This window comes from Bathycoccus prasinos, mitochondrion (genome assembly GCF_002220235.1).
Source record: "Bathycoccus prasinos mitochondrion, complete genome".
NCBI lineage: Eukaryota > Viridiplantae > Chlorophyta > Mamiellophyceae > Mamiellales > Bathycoccaceae > Bathycoccus > Bathycoccus prasinos.
The window spans coordinates 17566-43614 of NC_023273.1; the positions used below are offsets into that span (position 1 = coordinate 17566).

At 40.7% G+C, this 26049-nt stretch overlaps 29 protein-coding genes and 20 non-coding genes across 49 annotated transcripts; 37 read left to right on the forward strand and 12 right to left on the reverse strand.

Moving 5' to 3' along the window:
- Positions 1 to 9: 9 nt before the first annotated feature.
- cox1 (cytochrome c oxidase subunit 1) lies at positions 10 to 1599 on the reverse strand. Its single transcript has one exon. The coding sequence runs from the start codon at positions 1597 to 1599 to the stop codon at positions 10 to 12; it is 1590 nt and encodes a 529-aa protein (YP_008994802.1).
- A 575-nt stretch (positions 1600 to 2174) lies between these two features.
- On the reverse strand, positions 2175 to 2402 carry BathyMg00263 (hypothetical protein). The gene has a single exon. The coding sequence runs from the start codon at positions 2400 to 2402 to the stop codon at positions 2175 to 2177; it is 228 nt and encodes a 75-aa protein (YP_008994803.1).
- Positions 2403 to 2490: 88 nt separating this feature from the next.
- Positions 2491 to 3057, reverse strand: atp4 (ATPase subunit 4). Its single transcript has one exon. The coding sequence runs from the start codon at positions 3055 to 3057 to the stop codon at positions 2491 to 2493; it is 567 nt and encodes a 188-aa protein (YP_008994804.1).
- Positions 3058 to 3239: 182 nt separating this feature from the next.
- atp8 (ATP synthase F0 subunit 8) lies at positions 3240 to 3782 on the reverse strand. Its single transcript has one exon. The coding sequence runs from the start codon at positions 3780 to 3782 to the stop codon at positions 3240 to 3242; it is 543 nt and encodes a 180-aa protein (YP_008994805.1).
- Positions 3783 to 3834: 52 nt separating this feature from the next.
- Positions 3835 to 3917, forward strand: tRNA_Tyr_GTA. Its single transcript has one exon. It is a non-coding gene; the product is annotated as a tRNA-Tyr (tRNA).
- Positions 3918 to 3920: 3 nt separating this feature from the next.
- Positions 3921 to 3991, forward strand: tRNA_Cys_GCA. Its single transcript has one exon. It is a non-coding gene; the product is annotated as a tRNA-Cys (tRNA).
- A 5-nt stretch (positions 3992 to 3996) lies between these two features.
- tRNA_His_GTG lies at positions 3997 to 4069 on the forward strand. Its single transcript has one exon. It is a non-coding gene; the product is annotated as a tRNA-His (tRNA).
- Positions 4051 to 4599, reverse strand: BathyMg00127 (hypothetical protein). Its single transcript has one exon. The coding sequence runs from the start codon at positions 4597 to 4599 to the stop codon at positions 4051 to 4053; it is 549 nt and encodes a 182-aa protein (YP_008994806.1).
- Positions 4600 to 4652: 53 nt separating this feature from the next.
- Positions 4653 to 5129, forward strand: nad10 (NADH dehydrogenase subunit 10). The gene has a single exon. It carries the CDS (start codon positions 4653 to 4655, stop codon positions 5127 to 5129), a length of 477 nt encoding a protein of 158 aa, YP_008994807.1.
- A 54-nt stretch (positions 5130 to 5183) lies between these two features.
- On the forward strand, positions 5184 to 5750 carry nad9 (NADH dehydrogenase subunit 9). The gene has a single exon. The coding sequence runs from the start codon at positions 5184 to 5186 to the stop codon at positions 5748 to 5750; it is 567 nt and encodes a 188-aa protein (YP_008994808.1).
- A 102-nt stretch (positions 5751 to 5852) lies between these two features.
- Positions 5853 to 6230, reverse strand: nad3 (NADH dehydrogenase subunit 3). The gene has a single exon. The coding sequence runs from the start codon at positions 6228 to 6230 to the stop codon at positions 5853 to 5855; it is 378 nt and encodes a 125-aa protein (YP_008994809.1).
- On the forward strand, positions 6231 to 6303 carry tRNA_Val_TAC. The gene has a single exon. It is a non-coding gene; the product is annotated as a tRNA-Val (tRNA).
- Positions 6304 to 6312: 9 nt separating this feature from the next.
- tRNA_Asp_GTC lies at positions 6313 to 6386 on the forward strand. The gene has a single exon. It is a non-coding gene; the product is annotated as a tRNA-Asp (tRNA).
- A 13-nt stretch (positions 6387 to 6399) lies between these two features.
- Positions 6400 to 7596, reverse strand: nad7 (NADH dehydrogenase subunit 7). The gene has a single exon. The coding sequence runs from the start codon at positions 7594 to 7596 to the stop codon at positions 6400 to 6402; it is 1197 nt and encodes a 398-aa protein (YP_008994810.1).
- A 37-nt stretch (positions 7597 to 7633) lies between these two features.
- tRNA_Ser_GCT lies at positions 7634 to 7720 on the forward strand. Its single transcript has one exon. It is a non-coding gene; the product is annotated as a tRNA-Ser (tRNA).
- Positions 7721 to 7754: 34 nt separating this feature from the next.
- Positions 7755 to 7827, forward strand: tRNA_Ala_TGC. Its single transcript has one exon. It is a non-coding gene; the product is annotated as a tRNA-Ala (tRNA).
- Positions 7828 to 7857: 30 nt separating this feature from the next.
- On the forward strand, positions 7858 to 8220 carry Rps10 (ribosomal protein S10). The gene has a single exon. The coding sequence runs from the start codon at positions 7858 to 7860 to the stop codon at positions 8218 to 8220; it is 363 nt and encodes a 120-aa protein (YP_008994811.1).
- Positions 8221 to 8345: 125 nt separating this feature from the next.
- Rps19 (ribosomal protein S19) lies at positions 8346 to 8609 on the forward strand. The gene has a single exon. It carries the CDS (start codon positions 8346 to 8348, stop codon positions 8607 to 8609), a length of 264 nt encoding a protein of 87 aa, YP_008994812.1.
- A 1-nt stretch (position 8610) lies between these two features.
- Rps3 (ribosomal protein S3) lies at positions 8611 to 9525 on the forward strand. Its single transcript has one exon. It carries the CDS (start codon positions 8611 to 8613, stop codon positions 9523 to 9525), a length of 915 nt encoding a protein of 304 aa, YP_008994813.1.
- A 15-nt stretch (positions 9526 to 9540) lies between these two features.
- Positions 9541 to 10002, forward strand: Rpl16 (50S ribosomal protein L16). Its single transcript has one exon. The coding sequence runs from the start codon at positions 9541 to 9543 to the stop codon at positions 10000 to 10002; it is 462 nt and encodes a 153-aa protein (YP_008994814.1).
- Positions 9999 to 10376, forward strand: Rpl14 (Ribosomal protein L14). Its single transcript has one exon. It carries the CDS (start codon positions 9999 to 10001, stop codon positions 10374 to 10376), a length of 378 nt encoding a protein of 125 aa, YP_008994815.1.
- Positions 10377 to 10406: 30 nt separating this feature from the next.
- On the forward strand, positions 10407 to 10952 carry Rpl5 (ribosomal protein L5). The gene has a single exon. It carries the CDS (start codon positions 10407 to 10409, stop codon positions 10950 to 10952), a length of 546 nt encoding a protein of 181 aa, YP_008994816.1.
- Positions 10953 to 10967: 15 nt separating this feature from the next.
- Positions 10968 to 11267, forward strand: Rps14 (ribosomal protein S14). The gene has a single exon. The coding sequence runs from the start codon at positions 10968 to 10970 to the stop codon at positions 11265 to 11267; it is 300 nt and encodes a 99-aa protein (YP_008994817.1).
- A 44-nt stretch (positions 11268 to 11311) lies between these two features.
- Rps8 (Ribosomal protein S8) lies at positions 11312 to 11686 on the forward strand. The gene has a single exon. It carries the CDS (start codon positions 11312 to 11314, stop codon positions 11684 to 11686), a length of 375 nt encoding a protein of 124 aa, YP_008994818.1.
- Positions 11687 to 11730: 44 nt separating this feature from the next.
- Positions 11731 to 12300, forward strand: Rpl6 (Ribosomal protein L6). Its single transcript has one exon. It carries the CDS (start codon positions 11731 to 11733, stop codon positions 12298 to 12300), a length of 570 nt encoding a protein of 189 aa, YP_008994819.1.
- A 5-nt stretch (positions 12301 to 12305) lies between these two features.
- Positions 12306 to 12656, forward strand: Rps13 (ribosomal protein S13). Its single transcript has one exon. The coding sequence runs from the start codon at positions 12306 to 12308 to the stop codon at positions 12654 to 12656; it is 351 nt and encodes a 116-aa protein (YP_008994820.1).
- Positions 12657 to 12760: 104 nt separating this feature from the next.
- Positions 12761 to 13042, forward strand: Rps11 (Ribosomal protein S11). Its single transcript has one exon. It carries the CDS (start codon positions 12761 to 12763, stop codon positions 13040 to 13042), a length of 282 nt encoding a protein of 93 aa, YP_008994821.1.
- Positions 13043 to 13160: 118 nt separating this feature from the next.
- Positions 13161 to 13385, forward strand: Atp9 (ATP synthase F0 subunit 9). Its single transcript has one exon. The coding sequence runs from the start codon at positions 13161 to 13163 to the stop codon at positions 13383 to 13385; it is 225 nt and encodes a 74-aa protein (YP_008994822.1).
- A 94-nt stretch (positions 13386 to 13479) lies between these two features.
- Positions 13480 to 13562, forward strand: tRNA_Leu_TAG. The gene has a single exon. It is a non-coding gene; the product is annotated as a tRNA-Leu (tRNA).
- Positions 13563 to 13567: 5 nt separating this feature from the next.
- Positions 13568 to 13640, forward strand: tRNA_Lys_TTT. The gene has a single exon. It is a non-coding gene; the product is annotated as a tRNA-Lys (tRNA).
- A 9-nt stretch (positions 13641 to 13649) lies between these two features.
- Positions 13650 to 13722, forward strand: tRNA_Met_CAT. Its single transcript has one exon. It is a non-coding gene; the product is annotated as a tRNA-Met (tRNA).
- Positions 13723 to 13748: 26 nt separating this feature from the next.
- tRNA_Ser_TGA lies at positions 13749 to 13832 on the forward strand. The gene has a single exon. It is a non-coding gene; the product is annotated as a tRNA-Ser (tRNA).
- Positions 13833 to 13847: 15 nt separating this feature from the next.
- On the forward strand, positions 13848 to 14624 carry BathyMg00265 (hypothetical protein). Its single transcript has one exon. It carries the CDS (start codon positions 13848 to 13850, stop codon positions 14622 to 14624), a length of 777 nt encoding a protein of 258 aa, YP_008994823.1.
- A 30-nt stretch (positions 14625 to 14654) lies between these two features.
- Positions 14655 to 15239, reverse strand: Rps4 (Ribosomal protein S4). The gene has a single exon. The coding sequence runs from the start codon at positions 15237 to 15239 to the stop codon at positions 14655 to 14657; it is 585 nt and encodes a 194-aa protein (YP_008994824.1).
- Positions 15240 to 15359: 120 nt separating this feature from the next.
- On the reverse strand, positions 15360 to 15441 carry tRNA_Leu_TAA. Its single transcript has one exon. It is a non-coding gene; the product is annotated as a tRNA-Leu (tRNA).
- Positions 15442 to 15446: 5 nt separating this feature from the next.
- Positions 15447 to 15517, reverse strand: tRNA_Gly_TCC. The gene has a single exon. It is a non-coding gene; the product is annotated as a tRNA-Gly (tRNA).
- A 307-nt stretch (positions 15518 to 15824) lies between these two features.
- tRNA_Arg_TCT lies at positions 15825 to 15898 on the forward strand. Its single transcript has one exon. It is a non-coding gene; the product is annotated as a tRNA-Arg (tRNA).
- A 13-nt stretch (positions 15899 to 15911) lies between these two features.
- tRNA_Pro_TGG lies at positions 15912 to 15985 on the forward strand. Its single transcript has one exon. It is a non-coding gene; the product is annotated as a tRNA-Pro (tRNA).
- Positions 15986 to 16010: 25 nt separating this feature from the next.
- On the forward strand, positions 16011 to 16313 carry nad4L (NADH dehydrogenase subunit 4L). The gene has a single exon. The coding sequence runs from the start codon at positions 16011 to 16013 to the stop codon at positions 16311 to 16313; it is 303 nt and encodes a 100-aa protein (YP_008994825.1).
- Positions 16314 to 16320: 7 nt separating this feature from the next.
- tRNA_Cys_GCA lies at positions 16321 to 16391 on the reverse strand. Its single transcript has one exon. It is a non-coding gene; the product is annotated as a tRNA-Cys (tRNA).
- A 3-nt stretch (positions 16392 to 16394) lies between these two features.
- Positions 16395 to 16477, reverse strand: tRNA_Tyr_GTA. The gene has a single exon. It is a non-coding gene; the product is annotated as a tRNA-Tyr (tRNA).
- A 52-nt stretch (positions 16478 to 16529) lies between these two features.
- On the forward strand, positions 16530 to 17072 carry atp8 (ATP synthase F0 subunit 8). Its single transcript has one exon. It carries the CDS (start codon positions 16530 to 16532, stop codon positions 17070 to 17072), a length of 543 nt encoding a protein of 180 aa, YP_008994826.1.
- Positions 17073 to 17254: 182 nt separating this feature from the next.
- Positions 17255 to 17821, forward strand: atp4 (ATPase subunit 4). Its single transcript has one exon. The coding sequence runs from the start codon at positions 17255 to 17257 to the stop codon at positions 17819 to 17821; it is 567 nt and encodes a 188-aa protein (YP_008994827.1).
- An 88-nt stretch (positions 17822 to 17909) lies between these two features.
- Positions 17910 to 18137, forward strand: BathyMg00264 (hypothetical protein). The gene has a single exon. It carries the CDS (start codon positions 17910 to 17912, stop codon positions 18135 to 18137), a length of 228 nt encoding a protein of 75 aa, YP_008994828.1.
- A 575-nt stretch (positions 18138 to 18712) lies between these two features.
- Positions 18713 to 20302, forward strand: cox1 (cytochrome c oxidase subunit 1). Its single transcript has one exon. It carries the CDS (start codon positions 18713 to 18715, stop codon positions 20300 to 20302), a length of 1590 nt encoding a protein of 529 aa, YP_008994829.1.
- Positions 20303 to 20408: 106 nt separating this feature from the next.
- On the forward strand, positions 20409 to 21914 carry rRNA_MitSSU. Its single transcript has one exon. It is a non-coding gene; the product is annotated as a ribosomal RNA MitSSU (n/a) (ribosomal RNA).
- A 127-nt stretch (positions 21915 to 22041) lies between these two features.
- Positions 22042 to 22115, forward strand: tRNA_Met_CAT. Its single transcript has one exon. It is a non-coding gene; the product is annotated as a tRNA-Met (tRNA).
- A 157-nt stretch (positions 22116 to 22272) lies between these two features.
- Positions 22273 to 24646, forward strand: rRNA_MitLSU. The gene has a single exon. It is a non-coding gene; the product is annotated as a ribosomal RNA MitLSU (n/a) (ribosomal RNA).
- A 187-nt stretch (positions 24647 to 24833) lies between these two features.
- cob (apocytochrome b) lies at positions 24834 to 25994 on the forward strand. The gene has a single exon. It carries the CDS (start codon positions 24834 to 24836, stop codon positions 25992 to 25994), a length of 1161 nt encoding a protein of 386 aa, YP_008994830.1.
- The last annotated feature ends 55 nt before the right edge of the window (positions 25995 to 26049 follow it).

A 26049-nucleotide genomic window follows, 5' to 3' on the forward strand; every position in this document is an offset into this window, starting at 1 on the left:
CTGAATTAATTAACGTAAAACAGGGTGTGAAGAAGGCTCCTTAATCGCCGGAATTTCTTCAAAAGTATGGAAAGCCGGAGGAGACGCCACCGTCCACTCTAAAGTTGACGTTGTTGATTCACCTTCCACTGCCCATGGGTTAATACCACACTTTTCACCTTGTGTTAATGTTGCGTAAACAACATAGAAAAAGAAGAGGCTGGCTAAAATTGATAAATAAGAACCATAACTACAGATCAAATTCCACCCTGCAAACGCGTCAGGATAATCTGGGATACGTCGAGGCATACCAGCGAGTCCTAGAAAATGCATAGGGAAAAAAGTGATATTGACCCCAATAAAAAATAACCAAAAATGAATTTGGCCAAGAACTTCTGGGTACTGGTAACCAGAAATTTTACCAATCCAGTAGTAAAAACCCGCAAAAAGAGCAAAGACCGCACCCATAGAGAGCACATAATGAAAATGCGCAACCACGTAATAAGTGTCATGTAATGCAATATCAATCCCAGCATTGGCCAGAATAACACCGGTCAGACCACCAACCGTAAATAAAAAGATAAAACCTAATGCAAAAAGCATCGGCGTACGGAAGGTGATGGAACCACCCCAAGCCGTCGCAATCCAACTAAAGATCTTAATTCCGGTAGGAACCGCAATAATCATCGTGGCCGCGGTGAAATAAGCACGAGTATCCACATCTAAACCAATAACATACATATGGTGCGCCCAGACAATGAAGCCTAAAACACCAATACTTAGCATTGCATAAACCATACCTAAGTAACCAAAAATGGGTTTTCTTGAGAATGTACTAATAATATGGCTCACAATACCAAAACCTGGAAGAATCAAGATATACACTTCCGGGTGTCCAAAAAACCAAAAAAGGTGCTGGAACAAAATAGGGTCACCTCCGCCCGCCGGATCAAAGAACGAGGTATTGAAGTTACGATCCGTTAACAGCATCGTAATCGCTCCCGCTAAAACCGGTAAAGAGAGAAGAAGTAAGAAGGCCGTAATCAGAACAGACCACACAAATAAAGGTAAGCGATGGAAGCCCAGACCAGGCCCACGCATGTTAAAGATAGTGGTAATAAAGTTAATCGCCCCTAAAATACTGCTCGCTCCAGATAAATGTAAACTGAAAATAGCTAAATCAACTGCACCACCAGAGTGGCTCGTAATATGACTTAGAGGAGGGTAAACCGTCCATCCTGTTCCCGCACCAACTTCGACGAGAGCACTACTTAAGAGTAAAAGAAGAGAAGGTGGTAAGAGCCAGAAACTAATATTATTTAAACGTGGAAAGGCCATATCCGGCGCACCGATCATGATTGGGACAAACCAGTTTCCAAAGCCACCGATTAAGGCTGGCATAACCATGAAAAAGATCATGAGAAACGCGTGCGCCGTCACGATGACATTATACAATTGGTGATTTCCTGCCAGAATCTGGTTTCCAGGCTGTGCCAATTCCATACGTAAGAGAAGAGAGAACATAGACCCTAGGACTCCAGAGAATGCACCGAAGATAAGGTAGAGTGTACCAATATCTTTATGGTTCGTTGAAAAGAGCCAACGGTTGATGAAGTTCATCATAGAGACGTACTTTTTTTCTAAAAGAGCAGGACAGGCCAAAGCCCAACGACGAAGCGATCACTACTCACGATTTAGATTCATGGTCTGCACGGAAGTCTTTGCTTTTGCAGTGCTTGAAACACCAAAAAGTGCCAAGATCAACTTCACAAAGGAGGGCAAGACGTAAAAAAAAAGGTAAATGCAAGGAAGTAAGAACGCTCATGCGTCTGGAGTCAAGAAGTGTAGGGGTGAGATATGTTCATAAAAGTGTAGTCAAGTAGACTATCATCAAGAAGTAGAAGAGTCATTAAAAAAGATTTAGTAGTACGAGGGTGGGTTGCCAGGTGACTGGCATGTGAAGGAAAGAAAAGTTTGGAAAACGAAGAGTTCAAGCAAAGGAAGAACAGAGAGTAGAGACAAGAACAAGAAAAAACAGGGAGAAGATAACACGGTTTGGTTCTGTGAAGAGTGTGAATTGTGAACCCTACTGAAGACTTCTGTGTGGTAGAGAAGAGTTCATTTCTGTGTCGATTGTCTACTGAGAACTGTGTGTGTCTTGAGTGAGTGCTTTCCCTCGTCTTACTAAATCTTTTTTAATGACCTTTGTGTGATCTATGTTTTCTGTGTCTGTGGTGTCTAACTATAAATTTTTTGGAGTTTGAGAGAAGTCGAGACGAGCAACCGAACCCATTTTGAATTCGACTTTGACGCAGGACTTCGCTGTATATACTAGGGCAATCTGGGAAACACAGTAAACTCCTTCTGGGGCGTTGTCCATGGGCATTTTCATTCCCATGGATTCCGTGCATGGGAATTGTCATTCCCGTGAGTACCGTCGCCAAGACGGTATTTCAACGCCGTCAAGCCGTTCTTTCGTCTTTGAGTGTTTCAAGGACAACCCGTCTTTGACTATTTGGGTTGTCCTTGCTTTAATTGTTCGAGCGCTTGGTGTAAGAGTTGTGGCCCTACCGTCTTTTTTGACTGTCGAAAGGCTTCTAAAACACCATACTTTAACCCCTGTTGCCAATTTCTCTGGACGGTTTCTTGACCTTTCTGTTCAATTTGTGAAAGGATCTGCAATTTGTTTCTCAACTGTGTCGCAAACGTTGCTTGTAATCCTGCTTCTCGTGTTGAGTGTAGGGTTCTGAGTTCTTTACAACTTTGTTCACGTAACTGAGCCACTTGTCCCTCTAACAATAATGCTTTCTTATACTCTGTTAAAAGATCTTGCAATAAGGCTTCTTTCACGTCTAAATATTTTTGTAACTCTTTTTGGATCGTTTCTTTACGGAAAGTGAAAGCTTCGCGAATACTTTCTCCCAGAGTAATGCTACTAAAAATTAAAAACGCAATAAAGCTTAAACCAATGAGAATTTCTTCATTATAAATAATAATATTTTTCGAGCTTAAGACTAAGAATGTCAACCCACCAAAAAGTAAGGTCGAGGCATTCTGTTGGATAAGTTTGAAGGACATAAGGTTTGTCTTTTTTTCTCGGAGTCCTAGAGACTCCAGGGTTTGTGTACACAAACCCCTTTCCCACCACGGGAACTTTACTGCCCAAGGGCGAAGGTTCGACTCTTTTACGGAGTCCAAGAGACTCAAGTCAGCCTTGTACCAAACCATGGTTTTGGTAAACTCTGGTGCTCTCTAAATGCTTAACGTTTCTTCTTCGTACCTTTCTTTCCACCCTTCCCTTTCGCGGTCAAAGGCCCGAAAAGTTTTCGTAGAAAGTACTCTTGTACAAAGGTGTGACCAGAGTGTGTAAAACCGCATGCAGGGTAAGCCGACATAGGTAAAAGTTTTTTCAATTGATTTTTCGTCATGTTATTCGCAGTAATCTCGTCCCCAAGTTTCGCTTGGTATTGTGTTTGTACATTTTGGAAATGCTCTTGGTTCGTTTTTTGTACGGTTTTTTCTACCCACCCCGCGGTTGTTTCAAAACTACTTTGAAGCGCTTGTTTTGATTGATTTAAACTTTTTCGAACTGCTTGTTGCATCGTTTGGAGAACTCGTTCTTGTTCTTGCTCGTAAGTATTTTCTTTGCTCTCTTGTGTGAGGCTAACTTTATGTTCTCTCATTTTGAGAACCCTTGTAATTTTTGGTAAATAAAATTTGAGGAGTGTGAGATAGAAAACCGAAATTGTGAGAGTGAGCCAAAAAAATTGTGTAAAATACGAAACTTTATCGAGTTGAGGCATCTGTGGCGTCTTTTTTTGTATAATTTATTCATCGTTTCAAAGGTGAGTTGTGGGGAAAGTGGCCGAGTGGTTGAAGGCGGCAGACTGTAAATCTGTTGAATTAAATCTACGTAGGTTCAAATCCTACCTTTCCCATGTGGTTAGATAACATAACGGTAATGTACTGGATTGCAAATCCGAGAATGACGGTTCGATTCCGTCTCTAACCTTCACGGCGGGTATAACTTAATCGGTTAAAGTATCAGACTGTGACTCTGAAAATACGAGTTCAATTCTCGTTACTCGCCTTCAGCAGTTTTAAAAAAAGCAAATTTTTGTTTTGCAACTTTGCGCAAAAAACGACGCTTGGTTTTTTGATTCGTTGTAAAGTGCCGAGACTTTCATGTTCTAAAGAACTTAAACGCTGCAAATCGTAGAAGTTCACGTAAACATCCCGGATTTTTCCATGAACCAATACCAATGGTTTATTTTGCGTTTTCATCCAAGAATTTTTTTGAAAAAAAAGGTTTTTCACAATCTTTTTAAACGCCTCCAACGAGCCGCAAGTTAGCAAGGCTGTTGTTCCGTGCGAGCTCATCACCGATGTTTGAGACAACGCCTTGGTGCCTTGTTTTTTCATGAGTGATCTTCGTACGACTTGGAGTTTCGCGGAACTCTCCATTGTAGAGATCTCGTGTTTTAAGAGACCCCATGTTACGCACTGTACAGGCACAAGCTGTAAAAAAAGTTGGTATGGACTGTTTGCCATCTCTTGAACGACTTTTTTATTTGTTTTTTTTTTCCATTGCATTTGAAAAACTTTTTTTGTTTTTACCATAGATCTTTTAGATTTCCGTTTAATCAGGCTTTCGTTAAAAAAAGTAATTTTTTATGTCTTCAAACGCTGAATACGTTTTATCCAAAGTAGATAATTTAATTAATTGGGCTCGCCAAGGATCTCTGTGGCCCATGACATTTGGTTTAGCCTGTTGCGCAGTTGAGATGATGCACACAGGGGCGGCTCGTTACGATTTGGATCGTTTTGGTATTATTTTTCGCCCAAGCCCTAGGCAGTCCGACGTTATGATCGTCGCTGGGACATTAACCAACAAAATGGCACCGGCTTTACGCAAAGTTTATGACCAAATGCCCGAACCGCGTTGGGTTATTTCGATGGGAAGTTGTGCAAATGGAGGGGGTTACTACCATTATTCCTACTCAGTTGTCCGAGGGTGTGACCGAATTCTCCCAGTTGATATTTATGTTCCAGGGTGCCCTCCAACGGCTGAAGCTCTTTTGTATGGAATTTTACAGTTACAGAAAAAAATTCATCAAAATAAGAATACGGTTCTCTGGTATACTCAGTAGAATTTGCCAGGAGTCTCTTTTCTAGAAGATCGTCTGTTAAAAAAAGAAGCTTTTATGCAAACCTCTTTTGATTCTTTGGTTCTTAGGATGGTTCCGAAATGGGTTTCCAAATACACTTTGCAAACCAACGAAATGACATTTACAATTTTCCCCCAATCCGTGTTCGGTTTTTTTTATTTTTTAAAAAACCATACCGCAACCCAATTCAAAATGCTTGTCGATATTACGGCGGTAGACTACCCATCCAGAGCAAACCGATTTGAAGTGGTCTACCATCTCTTAAGCTTGCAGTACAACACCCGGCTCCGTGTCAAAGTCCCTGTCAATGAAAATATTGCAATCGATTCAATTACTTCGATTTACCCCACTGCGAACTGGTTCGAGAGAGAGACATGGGATATGTTTGGTATTTGTTTTCTCAACCACCCGGATCTCCGACGCTTGCTTACGGACTACGGCTTTGAAGGACACCCATTACGTAAAGACTTTCCACTCAGTGGCTACATCGAATTTCGATATGATGATTCAAAGAAACGCGTCGTTTCGGAACCTATTGAATTAAGCCAAGATTTTCGTTTCTTTGACTTTTCTAGCCCTTGGGAATTAATGCAACACAAATAAAGTAATTCTTTATTGGCATGGCGCTTTTTTTTATTTTCTGTGTGCCAATTACTGCAGGGTTGATGTACACATAACACTTCGTCATGTGTACATCAATGAAACTTACTCCCAATCGAGAGCACCTTTTCTCCATTCATAGACGAAACCAATCGTCAGAATACATAAAAAAATAACCATCGACCAAAACCCAAAAAGCTCAACTTTATTTAAAGAAATGGCCCAGGGGAAGAGGAATGTCACTTCAAGATCAAAAATAATGAAAAGAATGGCTACAAGATAAAACCGGATATCAAACCGAGCACGGGCGTCATCAAAAGGGTCGAAACCGCATTCGTAAGCCGACACTTTTTCTGGATCTGCTTTTTGGGTAGAAAACACAAAAGAGAGGCCTAAAATTAACATGGACAAAAGAAAACTTACTCCAATCAGTAAAAGTAAAGGGATATACTCGTTCATACATTCTTCTTTTTTTGAATACATGGGTGTTTAGCTCAGCTGGTAGAGCATCTCGCTTACACCGAGAAAGTCAGCGGTTCGAACCCGTTAGCACCTACATAAATCAGGGAAAATAGCTTAATTGGGTAGAGTCCTGGCCTGTCACGCCAGTGGGCGCGGGTTCGAACCCCGTTTTTCCCGAACCTTTTAGACACTATCGATCTACTTCACCAAAAACGATGTCTTGTGTTCCAATAATTGTTACCACGTCTGCTAATAAATGCTTCTTTGCCATAAAATCTAAAGCTTGCAGATGAACAAAACCTGGCGCACGAATTTTGCAACGGTATGGTTTGTTAGTACCATTGCTTACCAAATAAACACCGAACTCACCTTTAGGCGCTTCCACTGCCGTATAAGTTTCAGAAGCAGGAACGACAAAGCCTTCGGTATACAATTTAAAATGGTGAATTAAAGATTCCATAGACTCTTTGACGTGGCTTTTTGACGGAGGCGTAATTTTTCGGTCATCCACTTTAATGGGGCCTTGTGGAAGTTTATTTAAACATTCAGCAATTAATTTTAGACTCTGTCGCATTTCCTCAATTCGGATCAAATATCTGTCGTAGCAATCACCTTGTGTCCCAACGGGGATATCAAATTGTAAATCACTATAGACGTCATAAGGTTGTGTTTTACGTAGATCCCAAGAAACACCTGAACCTCGAAGCATTACACCAGAGAAACCCCATTGGATGGCTTCATCAGCAGTGACGGTCCCAATGTCTACTAAACGTTGTTTCCAGATTCGGTTGTTCGTCAACATTTCTTCCATCTCATCAATTCGCGAAGCGAATGTCTGGCAAAATTTATGCAAATCGTCACACAGACCCTGCGGTAAATCTTGAGCAACACCCCCTGGGCGAATATAAGCAGCATGAAAACGTGCACCTGAAACGCGTTCGTAAAACTCCATTAACTTTTCTCTTTCTTCAAAGGCCCAAAGAAAAGGTGTCAATGCCCCAACGTCCATGGCGTGGCAGCTTAAAGCCAACAAATGGTTCAAAATTCTTGTAATTTCCGCAAAGAGAACTCTAATGTACTGAGCACGCAAAGGTACCTGGCAGTGCAAAAGTTTTTCAACGGTTAACGAATACCCGTGCTCTTGTGCCATAGTTGAGACATAATCAAGTCGATCAAAGTATGGTAAAGCTTGCATGTAATTTTTGTATTCAATTAATTTTTCTGTACCTCGGTGTAAAAGCCCAATATGGGGATCCGCGCGCTCAACAATTTCGCCATTCATTTCTAAAATTAAACGAAGAACCCCGTGTGCGGCTGGATGTTGTGGTCCAAAGTTTAGGGTAAAATTTTTAAACTTTTTCCCCGGTGAATTCTGTAAAGTAGCCATTAAAATAATCTTTTTTTTATTTGATAAGAACACATAAGGAGGTATGGCTGAGTGGCTGAAGGTATTGGTTTGCTAAATCAACGTGCAATTTAATGCACCATGGGTTCGAATCCCATTTCCTCCGAATACTTGTTATTTAGATTCGTTCTTTTTGAAAAGGGAGTGTAGTTCAATTGGCAGAACGCATGCTTTGCAAGCATGAAGTTATCGGTTCAAGTCCGATCATTTCCAAAGTTCCATTTTTGAAAAAAATACATTTTTATGACTTACCAACTTATTCTTTCTTTGAAATCTTTTGAACCAAAATTGATTGAAAATTACCTTAAAAACGTTCAAAGTCTAGCTCATAAACTAAAGAATGAACAGCTTGTGGGACGCTCTGTGAGCTCTTTAAGAAATACGGGCGCGTCACCGACTAAAATTAGAAAAATTACAGTACTAAGCTCACCCCATATCGATAAAAAAGCTCGCGAACAGTTCGAAATGCGTGTTTTTCAAAAACATTTAAGAGTGGATACTTTTTCTACTTTTCTCGAGTTTTTTCTGTTTGTAGACCTCTTTAAAGCTATTGCATCCGTCGGTGTACAAAGCAAACTCAAGTTCCAAACACGAACCAAACTTTAAAATAAAAAATACGAAAGGTGGGATTTGAACCCACACACAACTTTTGTACTACCCCCTCAAGGTAACGCGTCTGCCAAATTTCGCCACTTTCGCTCTACTGCCGCCAAAAAAAGATTGCTTCAAATATGGCCCGATCTCTTTGGAAAGGTCCGTTCTTGGACCAATTTGTATTAAAAAAGCTTTTATCTGCTGATGCACCCGCGCCAATTAAAATTTGGTCGCGGCGTTCTTATATTTTGCCTCAATTTGTCGAACAAACATTTGCTATTTATACGGGAAAGTCTTTCCTTTCTGTTAAAATTACAGAGGAAATGATTGGCCATAAATTTGGCGAATTTGCGAGCACTCGAAAAAAACCTGTGCATAAGAAAAAAGAGAAAAAAAAATAACATGGGACAAAAAAGCACACCAACAAGCCTTCGAATCGGGCTAAATCGACACTTCTCACATACCTGGTTTGCAGATCGACTTTTTGGCTCTCTTTTTCACCAACAAAAAAAATGTCAAGAGTTTGTCCAGACTCTGCTGAAATCCATTGGGGTTCGGACAGAGAGGTCTCACTTTCAACAAGCCCCGCATAGTTTACGAATGCATAGTTTTTTTTGTGATCCTCGTATTTTTGAAAGTCAGTATCAAACAAAGCTTGCTTCTTTAGTAACGACGGGTTTTTTCCAAAATGCTTCCCAGTTATTTGTTTTTTCACCAGATCAACCTCAAAAAAAATTTAGTTGGTTTTTAACTCAGCAACAAAAAACATGGGACGAGGCAAAAAAATTTATGATCATTAACTTTTTTTTGTTGCAATACCAAAAAGCGAAATCGAAAAAAATCTCGGTTTACCAAACGCCTTTAGAAACGAAAAACCACCTTATTTTTGGGAGATATCAAAAAACTGCGAACAAGGCCTCCGAAGTCCAATTTTATCAAAAACATATTAGCCAGATTTTAACCCACTACGCAAAAAGTGAAGTTTCTTGGCATCCTGTTAAAGTTAAATCATCAACAAAAACAGCGCATTTTATTGCGCATCAAGCTGCCAACCAATTGGAGCAGAATACTCCTTTTAGACAAATTTTTAAACACCTAGTTCAAACAGTTAAAAAAGAAGAAACAATTCAAGGTTTTAAAATTACCTGCGCGGGGCGTCTTGGTGGTGCGGAAATGGCACGCGTTGAGTCAAAAAGGTTCGGACAAACATCTTTGCATACCTTTTTTCAAAAGATTGAATATGCTTCAGTCTGCGCTTACACTCCCTACGGCTTGATTGGTGTAAAAGTTTGGGTATCCTATAAACCCAATACGTAAAAAAGAATTTTCAATATGCTCCAACCAAAAAAAACCAAATACCGTAAATTCCAAAAAGGTCGAGTCGGTGGAGTCAAAATGAACTCTCTTTCTTTTGGCTCTTTTGGTATTCAATCTGTACACTGTGGGCGTCTTTCCGCTTCGGTCATTGAAGCCACTCGCCGAGTCATGACCCGCAAACTCAAACGAAGTGGACAAATTTGGATTCGGGTTTTCCCAGATAAGCCCGTCAGCAAAAAGCCTGCGGAAGTTCGTATGGGAAAAGGAAAAGGTTCCCCTGAATTTTGGGCTTGTTCGATTCAACAAGGGCAAATTCTCTTTGAACTCGATGGTGTCTCACCAGAGTCTGCGTATCAAGCTTTTCGTTTAGCAAGCCAAAAATTACCGGTACGAACACAGTTTGTGGTTGATCCGTTATCGTCTTTTCGCCCTAATGTTAAATCTGTACTGAACAAAGAAAAAAGAAAAGATTTATGATTCAAGTAGGGACTCTTCTCGCTATTTCAGATAATTCAGGCGCAAAAAAAGCAAAATGCATTAAAATCCTGAAAAAAACAAAAAAAAACATGGGTCAGGTCGGTGATTTAATTGTGGTTAGCCTTCAAGAAACGAACCCGAAGAATAACACGAAGACACTTAAGAAAGGCCAACTTTTTAAAGCGGTTCTTCTAGAAACAAAACGGCCGAAACGTCGTCAAGACGGTACTTCTTACACTTTCCAACGAAATTCAGCGGCCCTTCTTTCTGCCCAGGGATCTCCTCTTGGCACACGAGTTCAAGGCACTGCTCCTTTTGAAGTTCGCGAAAAGAATTTTATGAAACTTTTGGTCTTGGCTTCTACAACTTTATAAAAAAGCCTCCCAGTGAAAAAAAAACAACGCATGAAACATTCTTCCTCTTCTCTTTTCTGTAGAGATTTTTTGCTTAAAGTAAATGCTAGAAATTCATTTGAAATTCCTCAACTCTCTCATATTTCGATCAATTTGACAAGCCGTTATATTGTTGCAGAAAAAAAACACAGTCTTTTCCCTATGGTAAGTTTAAGTCTTCTTTCAGGCCAACACCCGAAGTTGTTGAGAGCAAAAAAGTCTGTCGCGGGGTTTAAATTAAAAAAGAATTCAATTCTTGGGTGCAAATTGACTTTACGAAGGGTAAAAATGACATCTTTTTTAGATACTCTGGCATTGGTTGTTCTTCCACAAATTAAAAGAGACCCTCTTTTTTCTGAACGCACTTTATCAGAGCCGGGGGTACTGCAGCTTGGTTTCACAGAATTCTTATTTTTTCCTGAATTAGAAAAAAATTTTGAACTTTTTGAAATGATGCGAGGGTGCTCTATTCAATTTCATACGACGACAAAGGCAGACTTTGAAAAAAAACTCCTATTTACGTCATATAACTTCCCAGCTTACCAAAGAATGGCCTAAAAAAAGAAAATGGAAATGAACAACGCAGTCTTAAAAGATGGAAACCTTAGAACTCTCGTTGCCCGTAGTGAACAACAGAGAATCTTGTATAAGGCAATTTTACAAGATCGCAGCTTACCACAATCTCTTCGATATGAGTTTATGTTAAAATTAAATAAAGTATCAAAAAAAAGCTCGGCGGTCCGAACAAAAAATCGTTGTGTTCTGAGTGGGCGTGGCAAGGGTGTTCTTCGGGCATTCAAATGTTCACGAATTGTTTTGAGGGAACTCGTTTCAAATGGTGAAATCGTAGGACTCACGAAGTCCAGTTGGTAATTTTTTGACGCAAAAGTCTACATTGGTTTAAAAAAAGATGTTTTATGACAAATTTAAGTCAAGCTCTGTGTTCTATTCAAAACGCTCAACAAGCACATCGACGCTCTTTGTCGGTCCCGTTTTCCAAACTGGTCTGGTCTCTTTTAAAAATTTTACTTGTTCACGGTTATATTAAAGGTTTTTTTCGTCAAAAAGGGTCTATTAATATTTTTCTAAAGCAAAACGAAGAGGGTAAGGGTCTCAGAAAAATTCAGCAAATTTCTCGATCGAAACAAAGAGTTTATGTTTCCTGTAAAAAGTTGCCCACTCTGGAAAATGGGTTAGGCCTTTTAATCCTTTCCACACCTAAGGGTGTGTGTACAAGCCAACAAGCCCAAAAGAATCGTGTTGGGGGTGAGATCCTTTGCCAAGTTTTTTAAAAGGGTTTCTTTGTACAAGTATTCACAAAAAAAAAGAGTTGTCTATGCGACCGGTGGCATTAACCAGTTTTAAAAAGCGTTGCATTGTACCAGCGACGGTTCAAATGTTTCTTCAAAATTCAGTTCTCGAAGTTGAGGGGCCGCTAGGAAAAGCAGAACTCCATTTAAAAACATACGACAAAAAAGGGGGCTTTTCCGTGAAACTCGTACAACACCCACAAGCGCATCAAGAGCTCCATTTTAGAACGCGGGGGCAAGAGGGTCAAAAAACGTTACACACAGTAACGTCTACCCTTATGCAGTATATCGAAGGGCTTACCAAAGGGGTTTTTCTTTCTGTAGAACTGGTTGGTGTTGGTTTTAAGGCAAACGTTTCTCACACTGCTGTGGAACTTCGAGTTGGTTACAGCCACCCTGTGACACTTGCTATTCCAAACGATGTAAAAATTTTTGTTCCGAAGGCAACAATAATTTGTTTATTTGGTGTAAGCAAAAAAAGGGTCTCCCAGGTAGCCGCTACACTTTTAGCGTTAAAGCCTGTTGAGCCTTACAAAGGGAAGGGTGTTCAGCTTAAAGATTCGACCGTTATTCGAAAACCCGGTAAAAAAAAATAGTGTCTATGGTTCTTTTATTTCAACAAAACTTTCAAGAACACAAGTTGGTTCGGCAAGAACTTACTAAAGTTTATGGAATCAACAAGTTTTTAGCGCATCAAATTTGTGATTCTCTTGGTTTTGCACTCACTTTAAAAGTTCAAGATTTAACAGCTTCGCAAAAAGAAAAACTTGTGCGTTTGGTTCAACGATATTATGTCACGGGATCTGATTTAAAACGTATTGTCGACCAAGATATTCAAAGGTGTGTTACAGTTGGTTCTTTTAAAGGTTTTCGTTTCATTCAAGGGCTTCCAGTTCGCGGTCAACGCTCGCATACGAACGCTCGGTCGTGCCGGAAGAAAAAAATTGTTTAAAAAGGAGCATCACTATGCGCCATTCTGAAAATACCAAAACCTCCTCTCTGTCTTATATTTGTATTACAACGACTTTAAATAACACAATTCTCAACGTCACAGACATGGCTGGGAATACTCTCCTTTGGGCGTCCGCGGGCAGTGTTGGTTTTAAAGGGTCAAAAAGGTCAACGAGTTATGCTGCCCAAGCAACCGCCGAAAAAATTGCCCAAAACTGCCTCTCTCAAAACTTATTACGTGTACATGTAAAATTAAAAGGTGTTGGTTATGGCAAAGAAGCAGCTTTACGTGGTTTGCACACTTCCGGTTTAAAAATTACAAAAATTGAAGATTTAACACGGGTCCCCTTCAACGGTTGCCGACAAAAAAAGCGTCGTCGTTTGTAATTATTTATGGTTTTAATCTATTTTTTCTGATACTTTTAGACTAGAAATCGTGTGTCATTATTCATTTTTAAATGAACACTTTTTCGAACTGTGGTTGAGATCTAAAAAAAAAGAGTATATGGCTGAAGGTGCAAAATTAATTGGGGCAGGTTGTGCAACGATCGCTTTGGCGGGGGCTGGTGCCGGAATTGGAATTGTTTTTGGTTCTTTTATTAGTTCAGTAGCACGTAACCCTTCATTAACAAAAACTTTATTTGGATATGCAATTTTAGGCTTTGCTTTAACTGAAGCAATTGCCCTTTTTGCTTTAATGATGGCTTTTTTAATTCTTTTTGTTTTTTAAGTTTAATTTTTTAAACGTGTTGAGAATTGGCTTCGCAGACAATTCTCAACGTCCGTCGCTTTGACGTCAAAGCGACGGACCTTTGCTTCGAGTCGCGGATATGATGAAATTGGTAGACATATCAGATTTAGGTTCTGATGAAGTAACTTCGTGGGGGTTCAAATCCCTCTATCCGTACTAAAGGGTATGTAGCTCAATTGGTAGAGCATTAGGCTTTTAACCTACTGGTCACAGGTTCGAATCCTGTCATACTTAAGGCGCGTTTGCGGGATAGAGTAATTGGTAACTCGTCAGGCTCATAACCTGAAAAATGTAGGTTCAAGTCCTACTTCCGCATAACTGCGAGCAAAGCGTCGCACCGTTGGACAGGTGTCTGAGTGGTTGAAGGTCTCAGTCTTGAAAACTGACGTATGACAAGTACCGTGGGTTCGAATCCCACCCTGTCCGAAAAAAGAACAAAATATGTATCTACAAAAAACACCTTCTTTTCTTTTTTCATTGTACACTCTAGATTTGCGGTGGAAAATGAAATATATTTTACTCGGTTGGATAAGCGCATTTGTTTACTGGTTCGAGCATTTTGGTGATCTCTTGCATATTTTTTGTGCACCGGTGTGCACCACGTCACCAGGTAGTTTTACGGACTTTATTTTTACCGAAGCTGCCGAAGCTTTTTATGCGAGTTTACTCATGTCTGCTTATAGTGCCACACTTTTCACATGTCCCTTAGCGTTTTATTTTTTTATCATTTTTTTCCGGCCGAGTTTATTTACCGCGGAAAGTAAACTTTATCAGCAACGAATTTTGGGGAGTCTTCTTTTTCTGTATCTTACGAATACCATGGTTTTGCGGGTACTCCTGCCTATTATTTGGGATTTTTGGGGTGGTTTTGCAATAAACCAAAGAAAAATGTCTTTTCTTCAACCAACCTTGGGATTGTCACCAAAAATTTTGCCTTATATTTTTCTAGTACTTTCTTGTTTTGTGGTCGTTTTTGTTTTCAGTCAATTGCCGTTACTCATGACCGTTTTTTCTCCAGAGAGTGGGCTAAACCCTGAAAATTTTTACAAACGACGTTCGTTTTGGTATTTTGTGCTCATTTTAGTTGCCTCATTTTTGTCCCCCCCTGATTTTTGGTTACAATTTTCTATTGCTTTTTTTCTTTGTAGTTTGTTTGAATGTTTGGTTTTACTTACTTTTTGTACGGCTTTATATAAGGATACAGACTCCTTTGCATAGAGTGCACTGTATCCTTTTGCCTAAAAAAATTTAACGTTTAAAAACTTTGGTAAACTTTTCTGTCTGTACCTTCATAGGATAGTGAACATTTTGTGGAGCAAATAAAATCACAATCTCTAGTGTTTTATAATTCACTTCACAGTAAGTGGTCTTGTACCAAACCACGGTGTTGGTAAAATCTCGTTCTTTTTTTGCGCTGAAGTTTTTCAAACCGCTTTGTTCTTCTTGACGATTCAAAAAATCACGCATAGTTTGTCTAACTTGGTCTTGGGCTTCGTCATCTAAACTGATTACGTCACCAGGATATAATTGAAAAGACGGCACTTGGATAAGTACCCCGTTCACCTTAACTTTCTGGTGGCTAATAAGTTGGCGGGCATGGGCAAAACTCCCCGCAAAATGGTTTTTTACCAGCACGGTATCTAAACGTTTTTCCAAAAAACTGATCATATTTTGACTCACGCTGCCTTTTCGCTGAAAACTCTTTTGAAAAAGAGTGGTTAAATATTTAGCTCTGAGACCGCCATACAAAAAAGCAACACTTTTTTTAATCTCGAGTTGAACCCCAAAATTTGATTTTTTTTTTAACGCTTGTTGTTTTTGTACTTTTTGCATAATTTTTTGTTGTTTGGGGGTCACTTTTTTGAAAGGCCTTAAATTTAACCCAAACCGTTTAGAAAGTTTCATGTGATTTTCTGTTGACATAAATGTTCCTTTTCTTAGTCAAACTTTTTTTACTTACTATCGGACTTGAACCGATACCCTAAAAAGGAACAGATTTTAAGTCTGTCGTGTATACCAATTTCACCAAGTAAGCTTTTTTACGGGTAAAGGGAATCGAACCCATATCTTCTGTGTGGAAAACAGATAATCTACCATTAATCTATACCCGCGAGTTCTTTTTATAATCTATATTCTCAAGGTCCTAAGTGTTTGCCTTACAAAAAGGAGGAAAGTCCGAACTTTGAATTTGTGCGAGTGAAAAGCTCGCGAGAGAAATCTCAGGGAAAGTGTAAGAGCAGTTTTTATGAAAAGCGTTTGGTATGACAACATACCTAAATGAAAAACCCCCACAAGAAGCAAGACAACATCGCATTATATTAGGTGGAAACCTGAAATAAGATAAATAAACACATCTTTTACCGAAAATAAGGTAAATGGATACAAAATTCGGCTTACGTCGACCTTGAAGCTTTTCTTGTATTCTTAGCTCAGTTGGATAGAGCACCAGCCTTCTAAGCTGTTGGTCACAGGTTCGAGTCCTGTAGAATATAAAATACTGGAAAGCAGGGTATAGCGCAGTTTGGTAGCGTATCTGTTTTGGGTACAGAAGGTCGTAGGTTCAAATCCTGCTACCCTGATTGCTCTTTGAAAAAGAATACTAATATGACTGAATTAAATTATTTGCTCGTTTCTTGCACGCTTTTTTTGTTAGGGATTTGGGGTATTTTTTTAAATCGTAAAAATATTATTATCATGCTAATGTCGATTGAACTGATGCTGTTAGCGGTTAATTTTAACTTTCTCATTTTTTCAGTTTATTTAGATGACCTCATGGGCCAAATTTTTTCGCTGTTTATTTTAACAGTGGCGGCTGCAGAATCCTCAATTGGGCTAGCTCTTCTTGTTATTTATTATCGTAAACAACAAACTATTGCTGTAGAATTTATTAATCTTTTAAAAGGTTAATGGTTCATGAAGAGAGACGGAATCGAACCGTCATTCTCGGATTTGCAATCCAGTACATTACCGTTATGTTATCTAACCACATGGGAAAGGTAGGATTTGAACCTACGTAGATTTAATTCAACAGATTTACAGTCTGCCGCCTTCAACCACTCGGCCACTTTCCCCACAACTCACCTTTGAAACGATGAATAAATTATACAAAAAAAGACGCCACAGATGCCTCAACTCGATAAAGTTTCGTATTTTACACAATTTTTTTGGCTCACTCTCACAATTTCGGTTTTCTATCTCACACTCCTCAAATTTTATTTACCAAAAATTACAAGGGTTCTCAAAATGAGAGAACATAAAGTTAGCCTCACACAAGAGAGCAAAGAAAATACTTACGAGCAAGAACAAGAACGAGTTCTCCAAACGATGCAACAAGCAGTTCGAAAAAGTTTAAATCAATCAAAACAAGCGCTTCAAAGTAGTTTTGAAACAACCGCGGGGTGGGTAGAAAAAACCGTACAAAAAACGAACCAAGAGCATTTCCAAAATGTACAAACACAATACCAAGCGAAACTTGGGGACGAGATTACTGCGAATAACATGACGAAAAATCAATTGAAAAAACTTTTACCTATGTCGGCTTACCCTGCATGCGGTTTTACACACTCTGGTCACACCTTTGTACAAGAGTACTTTCTACGAAAACTTTTCGGGCCTTTGACCGCGAAAGGGAAGGGTGGAAAGAAAGGTACGAAGAAGAAACGTTAAGCATTTAGAGAGCACCAGAGTTTACCAAAACCATGGTTTGGTACAAGGCTGACTTGAGTCTCTTGGACTCCGTAAAAGAGTCGAACCTTCGCCCTTGGGCAGTAAAGTTCCCGTGGTGGGAAAGGGGTTTGTGTACACAAACCCTGGAGTCTCTAGGACTCCGAGAAAAAAAGACAAACCTTATGTCCTTCAAACTTATCCAACAGAATGCCTCGACCTTACTTTTTGGTGGGTTGACATTCTTAGTCTTAAGCTCGAAAAATATTATTATTTATAATGAAGAAATTCTCATTGGTTTAAGCTTTATTGCGTTTTTAATTTTTAGTAGCATTACTCTGGGAGAAAGTATTCGCGAAGCTTTCACTTTCCGTAAAGAAACGATCCAAAAAGAGTTACAAAAATATTTAGACGTGAAAGAAGCCTTATTGCAAGATCTTTTAACAGAGTATAAGAAAGCATTATTGTTAGAGGGACAAGTGGCTCAGTTACGTGAACAAAGTTGTAAAGAACTCAGAACCCTACACTCAACACGAGAAGCAGGATTACAAGCAACGTTTGCGACACAGTTGAGAAACAAATTGCAGATCCTTTCACAAATTGAACAGAAAGGTCAAGAAACCGTCCAGAGAAATTGGCAACAGGGGTTAAAGTATGGTGTTTTAGAAGCCTTTCGACAGTCAAAAAAGACGGTAGGGCCACAACTCTTACACCAAGCGCTCGAACAATTAAAGCAAGGACAACCCAAATAGTCAAAGACGGGTTGTCCTTGAAACACTCAAAGACGAAAGAACGGCTTGACGGCGTTGAAATACCGTCTTGGCGACGGTACTCACGGGAATGACAATTCCCATGCACGGAATCCATGGGAATGAAAATGCCCATGGACAACGCCCCAGAAGGAGTTTACTGTGTTTCCCAGATTGCCCTAGTATATACAGCGAAGTCCTGCGTCAAAGTCGAATTCAAAATGGGTTCGGTTGCTCGTCTCGACTTCTCTCAAACTCCAAAAAATTTATAGTTAGACACCACAGACACAGAAAACATAGATCACACAAAGGTCATTAAAAAAGATTTAGTAAGACGAGGGAAAGCACTCACTCAAGACACACACAGTTCTCAGTAGACAATCGACACAGAAATGAACTCTTCTCTACCACACAGAAGTCTTCAGTAGGGTTCACAATTCACACTCTTCACAGAACCAAACCGTGTTATCTTCTCCCTGTTTTTTCTTGTTCTTGTCTCTACTCTCTGTTCTTCCTTTGCTTGAACTCTTCGTTTTCCAAACTTTTCTTTCCTTCACATGCCAGTCACCTGGCAACCCACCCTCGTACTACTAAATCTTTTTTAATGACTCTTCTACTTCTTGATGATAGTCTACTTGACTACACTTTTATGAACATATCTCACCCCTACACTTCTTGACTCCAGACGCATGAGCGTTCTTACTTCCTTGCATTTACCTTTTTTTTTACGTCTTGCCCTCCTTTGTGAAGTTGATCTTGGCACTTTTTGGTGTTTCAAGCACTGCAAAAGCAAAGACTTCCGTGCAGACCATGAATCTAAATCGTGAGTAGTGATCGCTTCGTCGTTGGGCTTTGGCCTGTCCTGCTCTTTTAGAAAAAAAGTACGTCTCTATGATGAACTTCATCAACCGTTGGCTCTTTTCAACGAACCATAAAGATATTGGTACACTCTACCTTATCTTCGGTGCATTCTCTGGAGTCCTAGGGTCTATGTTCTCTCTTCTCTTACGTATGGAATTGGCACAGCCTGGAAACCAGATTCTGGCAGGAAATCACCAATTGTATAATGTCATCGTGACGGCGCACGCGTTTCTCATGATCTTTTTCATGGTTATGCCAGCCTTAATCGGTGGCTTTGGAAACTGGTTTGTCCCAATCATGATCGGTGCGCCGGATATGGCCTTTCCACGTTTAAATAATATTAGTTTCTGGCTCTTACCACCTTCTCTTCTTTTACTCTTAAGTAGTGCTCTCGTCGAAGTTGGTGCGGGAACAGGATGGACGGTTTACCCTCCTCTAAGTCATATTACGAGCCACTCTGGTGGTGCAGTTGATTTAGCTATTTTCAGTTTACATTTATCTGGAGCGAGCAGTATTTTAGGGGCGATTAACTTTATTACCACTATCTTTAACATGCGTGGGCCTGGTCTGGGCTTCCATCGCTTACCTTTATTTGTGTGGTCTGTTCTGATTACGGCCTTCTTACTTCTTCTCTCTTTACCGGTTTTAGCGGGAGCGATTACGATGCTGTTAACGGATCGTAACTTCAATACCTCGTTCTTTGATCCGGCGGGCGGAGGTGACCCTATTTTGTTCCAGCACCTTTTTTGGTTTTTTGGACACCCGGAAGTGTATATCTTGATTCTTCCAGGTTTTGGTATTGTGAGCCATATTATTAGTACATTCTCAAGAAAACCCATTTTTGGTTACTTAGGTATGGTTTATGCAATGCTAAGTATTGGTGTTTTAGGCTTCATTGTCTGGGCGCACCATATGTATGTTATTGGTTTAGATGTGGATACTCGTGCTTATTTCACCGCGGCCACGATGATTATTGCGGTTCCTACCGGAATTAAGATCTTTAGTTGGATTGCGACGGCTTGGGGTGGTTCCATCACCTTCCGTACGCCGATGCTTTTTGCATTAGGTTTTATCTTTTTATTTACGGTTGGTGGTCTGACCGGTGTTATTCTGGCCAATGCTGGGATTGATATTGCATTACATGACACTTATTACGTGGTTGCGCATTTTCATTATGTGCTCTCTATGGGTGCGGTCTTTGCTCTTTTTGCGGGTTTTTACTACTGGATTGGTAAAATTTCTGGTTACCAGTACCCAGAAGTTCTTGGCCAAATTCATTTTTGGTTATTTTTTATTGGGGTCAATATCACTTTTTTCCCTATGCATTTTCTAGGACTCGCTGGTATGCCTCGACGTATCCCAGATTATCCTGACGCGTTTGCAGGGTGGAATTTGATCTGTAGTTATGGTTCTTATTTATCAATTTTAGCCAGCCTCTTCTTTTTCTATGTTGTTTACGCAACATTAACACAAGGTGAAAAGTGTGGTATTAACCCATGGGCAGTGGAAGGTGAATCAACAACGTCAACTTTAGAGTGGACGGTGGCGTCTCCTCCGGCTTTCCATACTTTTGAAGAAATTCCGGCGATTAAGGAGCCTTCTTCACACCCTGTTTTACGTTAATTAATTCAGTTTTGGAAGAGCAAGGGGTCGATTTTTTCGACCCCTTTTTTTACTCTAAATCCTTTTTTGTCCAAATTTCAGAAAGTGAGCTAACGCATGAAATCAGCCGCCTGGGGACTACGGCCGCAAGGCTAAAACCCAAAGGAATTGACGGGGGCTTACACAAGCGGTGGAGCATGTGGTTTAATTCGAAACAACGCGCAAAACCTTACCAATCCTTGACATATGAAAAACCAGGGTGTTTACCCGCTCTGTCTCTTTTATACAGGTGCTGCATGGCTGTCGTCAGTTCGTGGTGTGAGCTGTTGGGTTAAGTCCCAGAACGAACGCAACCCTCCTTTGAAATGAAGGTTTACCTTTTTCAAAGACTGCCAAGGATATCTTGGAGGAAGGTGAGGATGACGTCAAGTCCGCATGGCCCTTATGGGTTGGGCTACACACGTGCTACAATGGGAATGACAAAAGGAGGCAACATGGCAACATTGAGCAAATCCCAAAAAGTTTCCTTAGTTCGGATTGTTCTCTGCAACTCGAGAACATGAAGTTGGAATCGCTAGTAATCGTAGATCAGCACGCTACGGTGAATTTGTATCTAAGCCTTGTACACACCGCCCGTCACACTCTGAAAATTTTCATGCCTTGAAGCAAAAGAAGTTCACCAAGAACACACAGCGCAATTAAAAAAAAAACATCTTCCCTTTTTTTTCTGTGTCTTTGTTGGAACCTTTTCTAGAGTTAGGGAGGTGATTGGAGTGAAGTCGTAACAAGGTAGCTGTAGGGGAACCTGTAGCTGGAGAGACTCCTTTTTTTTTAAAAATTGAACATGAATGTTCGAGAACTTTATGAGTTTGATCCTGGCTCAGAATGAACGCTAGCGATAAGCTTAACACATGCAAGTTGAATGTTGTCGTACAACATGGCGTACGGGTGAGTAAGACGTAAGAATCTACCAAAAAATTGTGGGTCAATCCTCAATATCTCGTGGACGAGTAAAGATATCTGGTATCGTTTTTTGATGAGCTTACGTAAGATTAGATAGTTGGTAAGGTAAAAGCTTACCAAGTCGATGATCTTTCATTGGTCTTAGCGGACGACCAATCACATCGGGACTGAGAGACGGCCCGAACTCTTGATGGAGGCAGCAGTGAGGAATCTTGGACACTGGGCGCAAGCCTGATCCAGCTATATCGCGTGGGTGACGAAGGTTATATTGATTGTAAAACCCTTTCATTGAAAAAAAACGGTACACCGTTTTTTGGAGACTTTGACATGAATCAAAGAAGAAGCTCCGGCAAATTCTGTGCCAGCAGCCGCGGTAAGACAGGAGGAGCGAGTGTTATTCGAATTAATTGGGCGTAAAGGGCATGTAGGTGGAGAGATGTAGTTGTTTGTGAAAGTCCAAAGGGTTTCTTTGGGTGTGCATTCAAGACGGTTTCTTCTCTTTGAGGGTGTAAGAGGAAAATAGAATTTCCAGAGGAGAGGTTAAATTCTTAGATTTTGGAAGGAATACCTAATGCGAAGGCAATTTTCTGGTGCACTCCTGACACTGAGGTGCGAAAGCGCGGGGAGCGAACAGGATTAGATACCCTGGTAGTCCGCGCCTTAAACGATGCTGATTCCTTTTTGGAAGACAAAAAAAACGTGGGTGTCGCCAATAAGTAACACCCACACACAAACCCACTTGCACAATCTCAGACCCACCTTCTCCGGGAAAAGAGGGCTGCGTTGATCAGGTCTCCAATGAGATAGTTCAGTTTGGTAGAACCTCGGACTCATAAATCGATGGTCGGGGGTTCGAATCCCCCTCTCATTAGCGACCAAACAAATTCTAAATACCAGTTTTTTGTGGATGCTTTGGTTCAAAAGAAGAAGGACGTTGTACAAAACGAAACGTTATACCTAGAGTGCACTCGGTGAGGTATAAATTTCCTCCGTGGGAAACCACTGGCTTTTATTTAACTGGGTGAATTGAAACATCTAAGTAACCCAAGGAAAAGAAATCAACCGAGATTCCGTAAGTATCGGCGAGAGAACATGGAAAAGACCAAACACCTTGGAAAGTCACCGCCGAAAGATGTGGAAAAATCTACCAAAGAGGGTGAAAGTCCCGTAGACGTGGCTTCTAAGGTGTGTTCAAAAGAGTAAAACGAAAGTATTTGTTTGAATACAGGAGGCCCACCTTCTAGGTCTAAATATGCTTTTGAAACCAATAGTGAACAAGTACCGTGAGGGAAAAGTGAAAAGAACCTTAACTAAGGAGTGAAAGAGAACCTGAAACAAAAAATAACCATGCAATCGATTTTCTCTGTACGGGAGGTCGGTGTACCTTTTGCATAATGGGTCAGCGAGTAAATAAAAAAAGCGAGGCTTAAACGACGAAGTGGAGGCAAAGCAAAAGCGAGTATGAAGAGTGCGTGTGTTTTTTTTATTTGACCCGAAACTAAGTGATCTAGCTTTGAACAGGCTGAAGAAAGGGTAAAAGCTTTTGGAGGGCCGAACTGACGTCTGTTGCAATAGACGCAGATGAGTTGAGGCTAGGGGTGAAAGGCCAATCAAACTTAGAGATAGCTGGTTCTCCGCGAAATTTATTGAGGTAAAGCGTTCAACGATGTAGAAAGGGGGTAGAGCACTCATTAGGTAAAGGGGATCCAAAGTCTTACTGAACTTATTGAAACTCCGAAGACCTTTCTTTGATATCTTGAGCAGACAGACTTAAAGTGCTAAGGTTTTAAGTCAAAAGGGAAACAGCCCAGACTGTTCGCTAAGGTCCTTAAACATTTTGGAAGTGGTAAAAGGCGTTTTAAAACAAAGACAGCTAGGAGATTGGCTTGGAAGCAGCCATTCTATAATGAAAGCGTAATAGCTCACTAGTCGAGTTTTAAAGCACTGATAATGTATCGGGGCTTCACAAAATTACCCAAGCGACAGAGAACAATGGTAGCGGAGCGTTTTGTAGACCGTAGAAGAAGTTTTGTGAAAAACTTTGGAGGATTCAAAAGTGAGAATGCTGACATGAGTAACGAAAAATCATGTGACAATCATGATCGCCGTAAGTTCAAGGGTTTCTGCGTTCTGTTTTTCAGCGCAGAGTGATCCGGTCTCTAAGTGTGTTTTTGATAAAAAACCACGATGAAAAAAATGAAAGATGACGAAATGTTTTTTAGAAACCAACAGTTTATTGGATAGCTTTTTCGTTTCTAATGTTTCCAGGAAAAATCTTCATAAAATTGACCGTACCCTAAACCGACACCGGTGAACGAGTCGAGTAGACTCAGGCGTTGAGAGAACCATATTGAAGGAACTCGGCAAATTTTTCCTGTACCTTTGGAAGAAAGGAAGCCAATTTTGGTGACACAAAAATGGGGGTGACGACTTTTTACTAAAAAATTAGGACTCTGCAAAATGGGAACATGAAGTATAGGGTCTGACGCCTGCCCGGTGCTTGAAGCTTAACCTGTATGCTTTTTTGGTATATTGAGAAGGCCTAGTAAACGGCGGTTGTAACTATAACAATCATAAAGTAGCGAAATTCATTGTCAGCTAATTCCTGACCTGCATGAAAGGCGTAACGATTGCCCCACTGTCTCCAGTATGGACTCAGTGAAATTGAATTCTCCGTGCAGATGCGGAGAACGTGCCCCAAGACGAGAAGACCCTATGCATCTTTACTGTACATTTACACTGGAAAAAAGCTTAAATTGTGTAGGATAGGTGGGAGTTGACAACAACCTTGAAATACCACCCTTTTTAAGAAGAGTTCCTTATTTGAACAAGGTTCAAAAACACTGTATATGAGGCAGTTTGACTGGGGCGGTCGCCTCCCAAAGAGTAACGGAGGTGTGCGAAGGTAAACTCAATGAAAGACGGAAACTTTCTGTAGAGCGTAATGGTAAAAGTTTGCCTGACTGCGAGAGTGACACCTCGAGCAGAGACGAAAGTCGGCCATAGTGATCCAAAAGTGCTGCGTGGAAAGACTTTTGCTTAACGAATCAAAGATACGCTAGGGATAACAGGCTAATAATTCCCAAGAGCCCTTATCGACGGAATTGTTTGGCACCTCGATGTTGACTGATCATATCCTGGGGCTGAAAAAGGTCCCAAGGGTTCGGCTGTTCGCCGATAAAAATGGTACCTGAGTTGAGTTTAGAACGTCGTGAGACAGTTTGGATTCTACCTGGGGTGCGCGCGAAGAATTGAGAAAACCATTTCCTTGTACGAGAGGACCGGAAATGTTCAACCTCTGGTGCACTGGTTGTTCTGCCAAGAGCATTGCCGGGTAGCTACGTTGAGAGAGGAGAACCGTTGAAAGCATCTTAAATGGGAAACTTTTTTCAAGACAAATTCTTAGACCCACGTGAAAGTCTCTCACGTCAATAGGCGAAGCGTGAACCTTTTGAAAAAAAGAAGCTGATTCGTACTAAAATGACCCTTAGAGCTCAAATGACCCGTACCGTCAGAGTAAAACAGACCAAGGCTCTCTTAATGAGAGACCAGCTTGGCGGCGCTTTGCTCATCAAGAAAAAAAACTTTTATGAAAAGATTATCTTTATTAAAACAACCTCTGTTAAATACCGTAAATGAACACTTAATTGATTATCCAACGCCAAGTAATCTAAGTTATTGGTGGGGGTTTGGTTCCACGGCGGGTATTTGTTTGGTTTTACAAATTCTTACTGGTATCTTCCTGGCCATGCATTATACCCCACATATTGATTTAGCTTTTCTCAGTGTAGAGCACATCATGAGAGATGTTGAGGGTGGTTGGTTTCTGCGATATATGCACGCCAACGGGGCCAGCATGTTTTTTATCGTGGTGTACCTACATCTTTTTCGAAATTTGTACTACGGGAGTTACGCCAGCCCTCGTGAAGCTGTTTGGATTCTGGGGGTGGTCATCCTTCTCCTTATGATTTTGACCGCTTTTATTGGGTACGTGCTTCCCTGGGGGCAGATGAGTTTTTGGGGAGCTACTGTAATTACAAGTCTGGCGAGTGCTATTCCCGTTGTTGGTGTTGATGTAACACATTGGTTATGGGGTGGTTTTTCCGTCGACAATGCGACTTTAAATAGATTTTTTAGTTTGCATTACCTTTTACCTTTTATTATTGCTGGTGCGAGTATTTTGCACTTGGCAGCTTTGCATCAATATGGATCAAATAACCCCCTAGGTTGCCTAGCAACGGTCGACAAAGTGTCTTTTTACCCGTATTTCTTTTTTAAAGATCTCGTGGGTTGGGTGGTGTTTGCGCTATTCTTTTCGTGGTTTATCTTCTTTGCGCCCAATACCCTCGGGCATCCGGATAACTATATTCCGGCCAACCCGATGTCCACCCCCGCACACATTGTTCCGGAGTGGTATTTTTTACCGGTCTACGCAATTTTGCGCAGCATCCCCAATAAATTGGCGGGTGTTTTAGCGATTGGGTTAGTTTTTGTTTCTTTGCTTTTGCTGCCTTTCTTAAACACCTCTCCCTTACGGAGTGCAACGTTTCGTCCCTTATACAAGAAACTTTTTTGGCTTTTTGTGGCGGATGCTCTCCTCTTGGGCTGGATTGGTTGCCAGCCGGTTGAAGACCCTTATGTCCTCATTGGCCAGCTTGCTTCGGTGTATTTCTTTTTTTATTTCCTCATCGCGATTCCTTTTCTCGGTAAATTTGAAACTTCCCTGCTGCAAGGTTCTGCCCGTGCGTAGAGTCTGCACCGTGTTTGTCGGGTTGGTGGGTGCGTACCGCCAACCCAAACTTTAA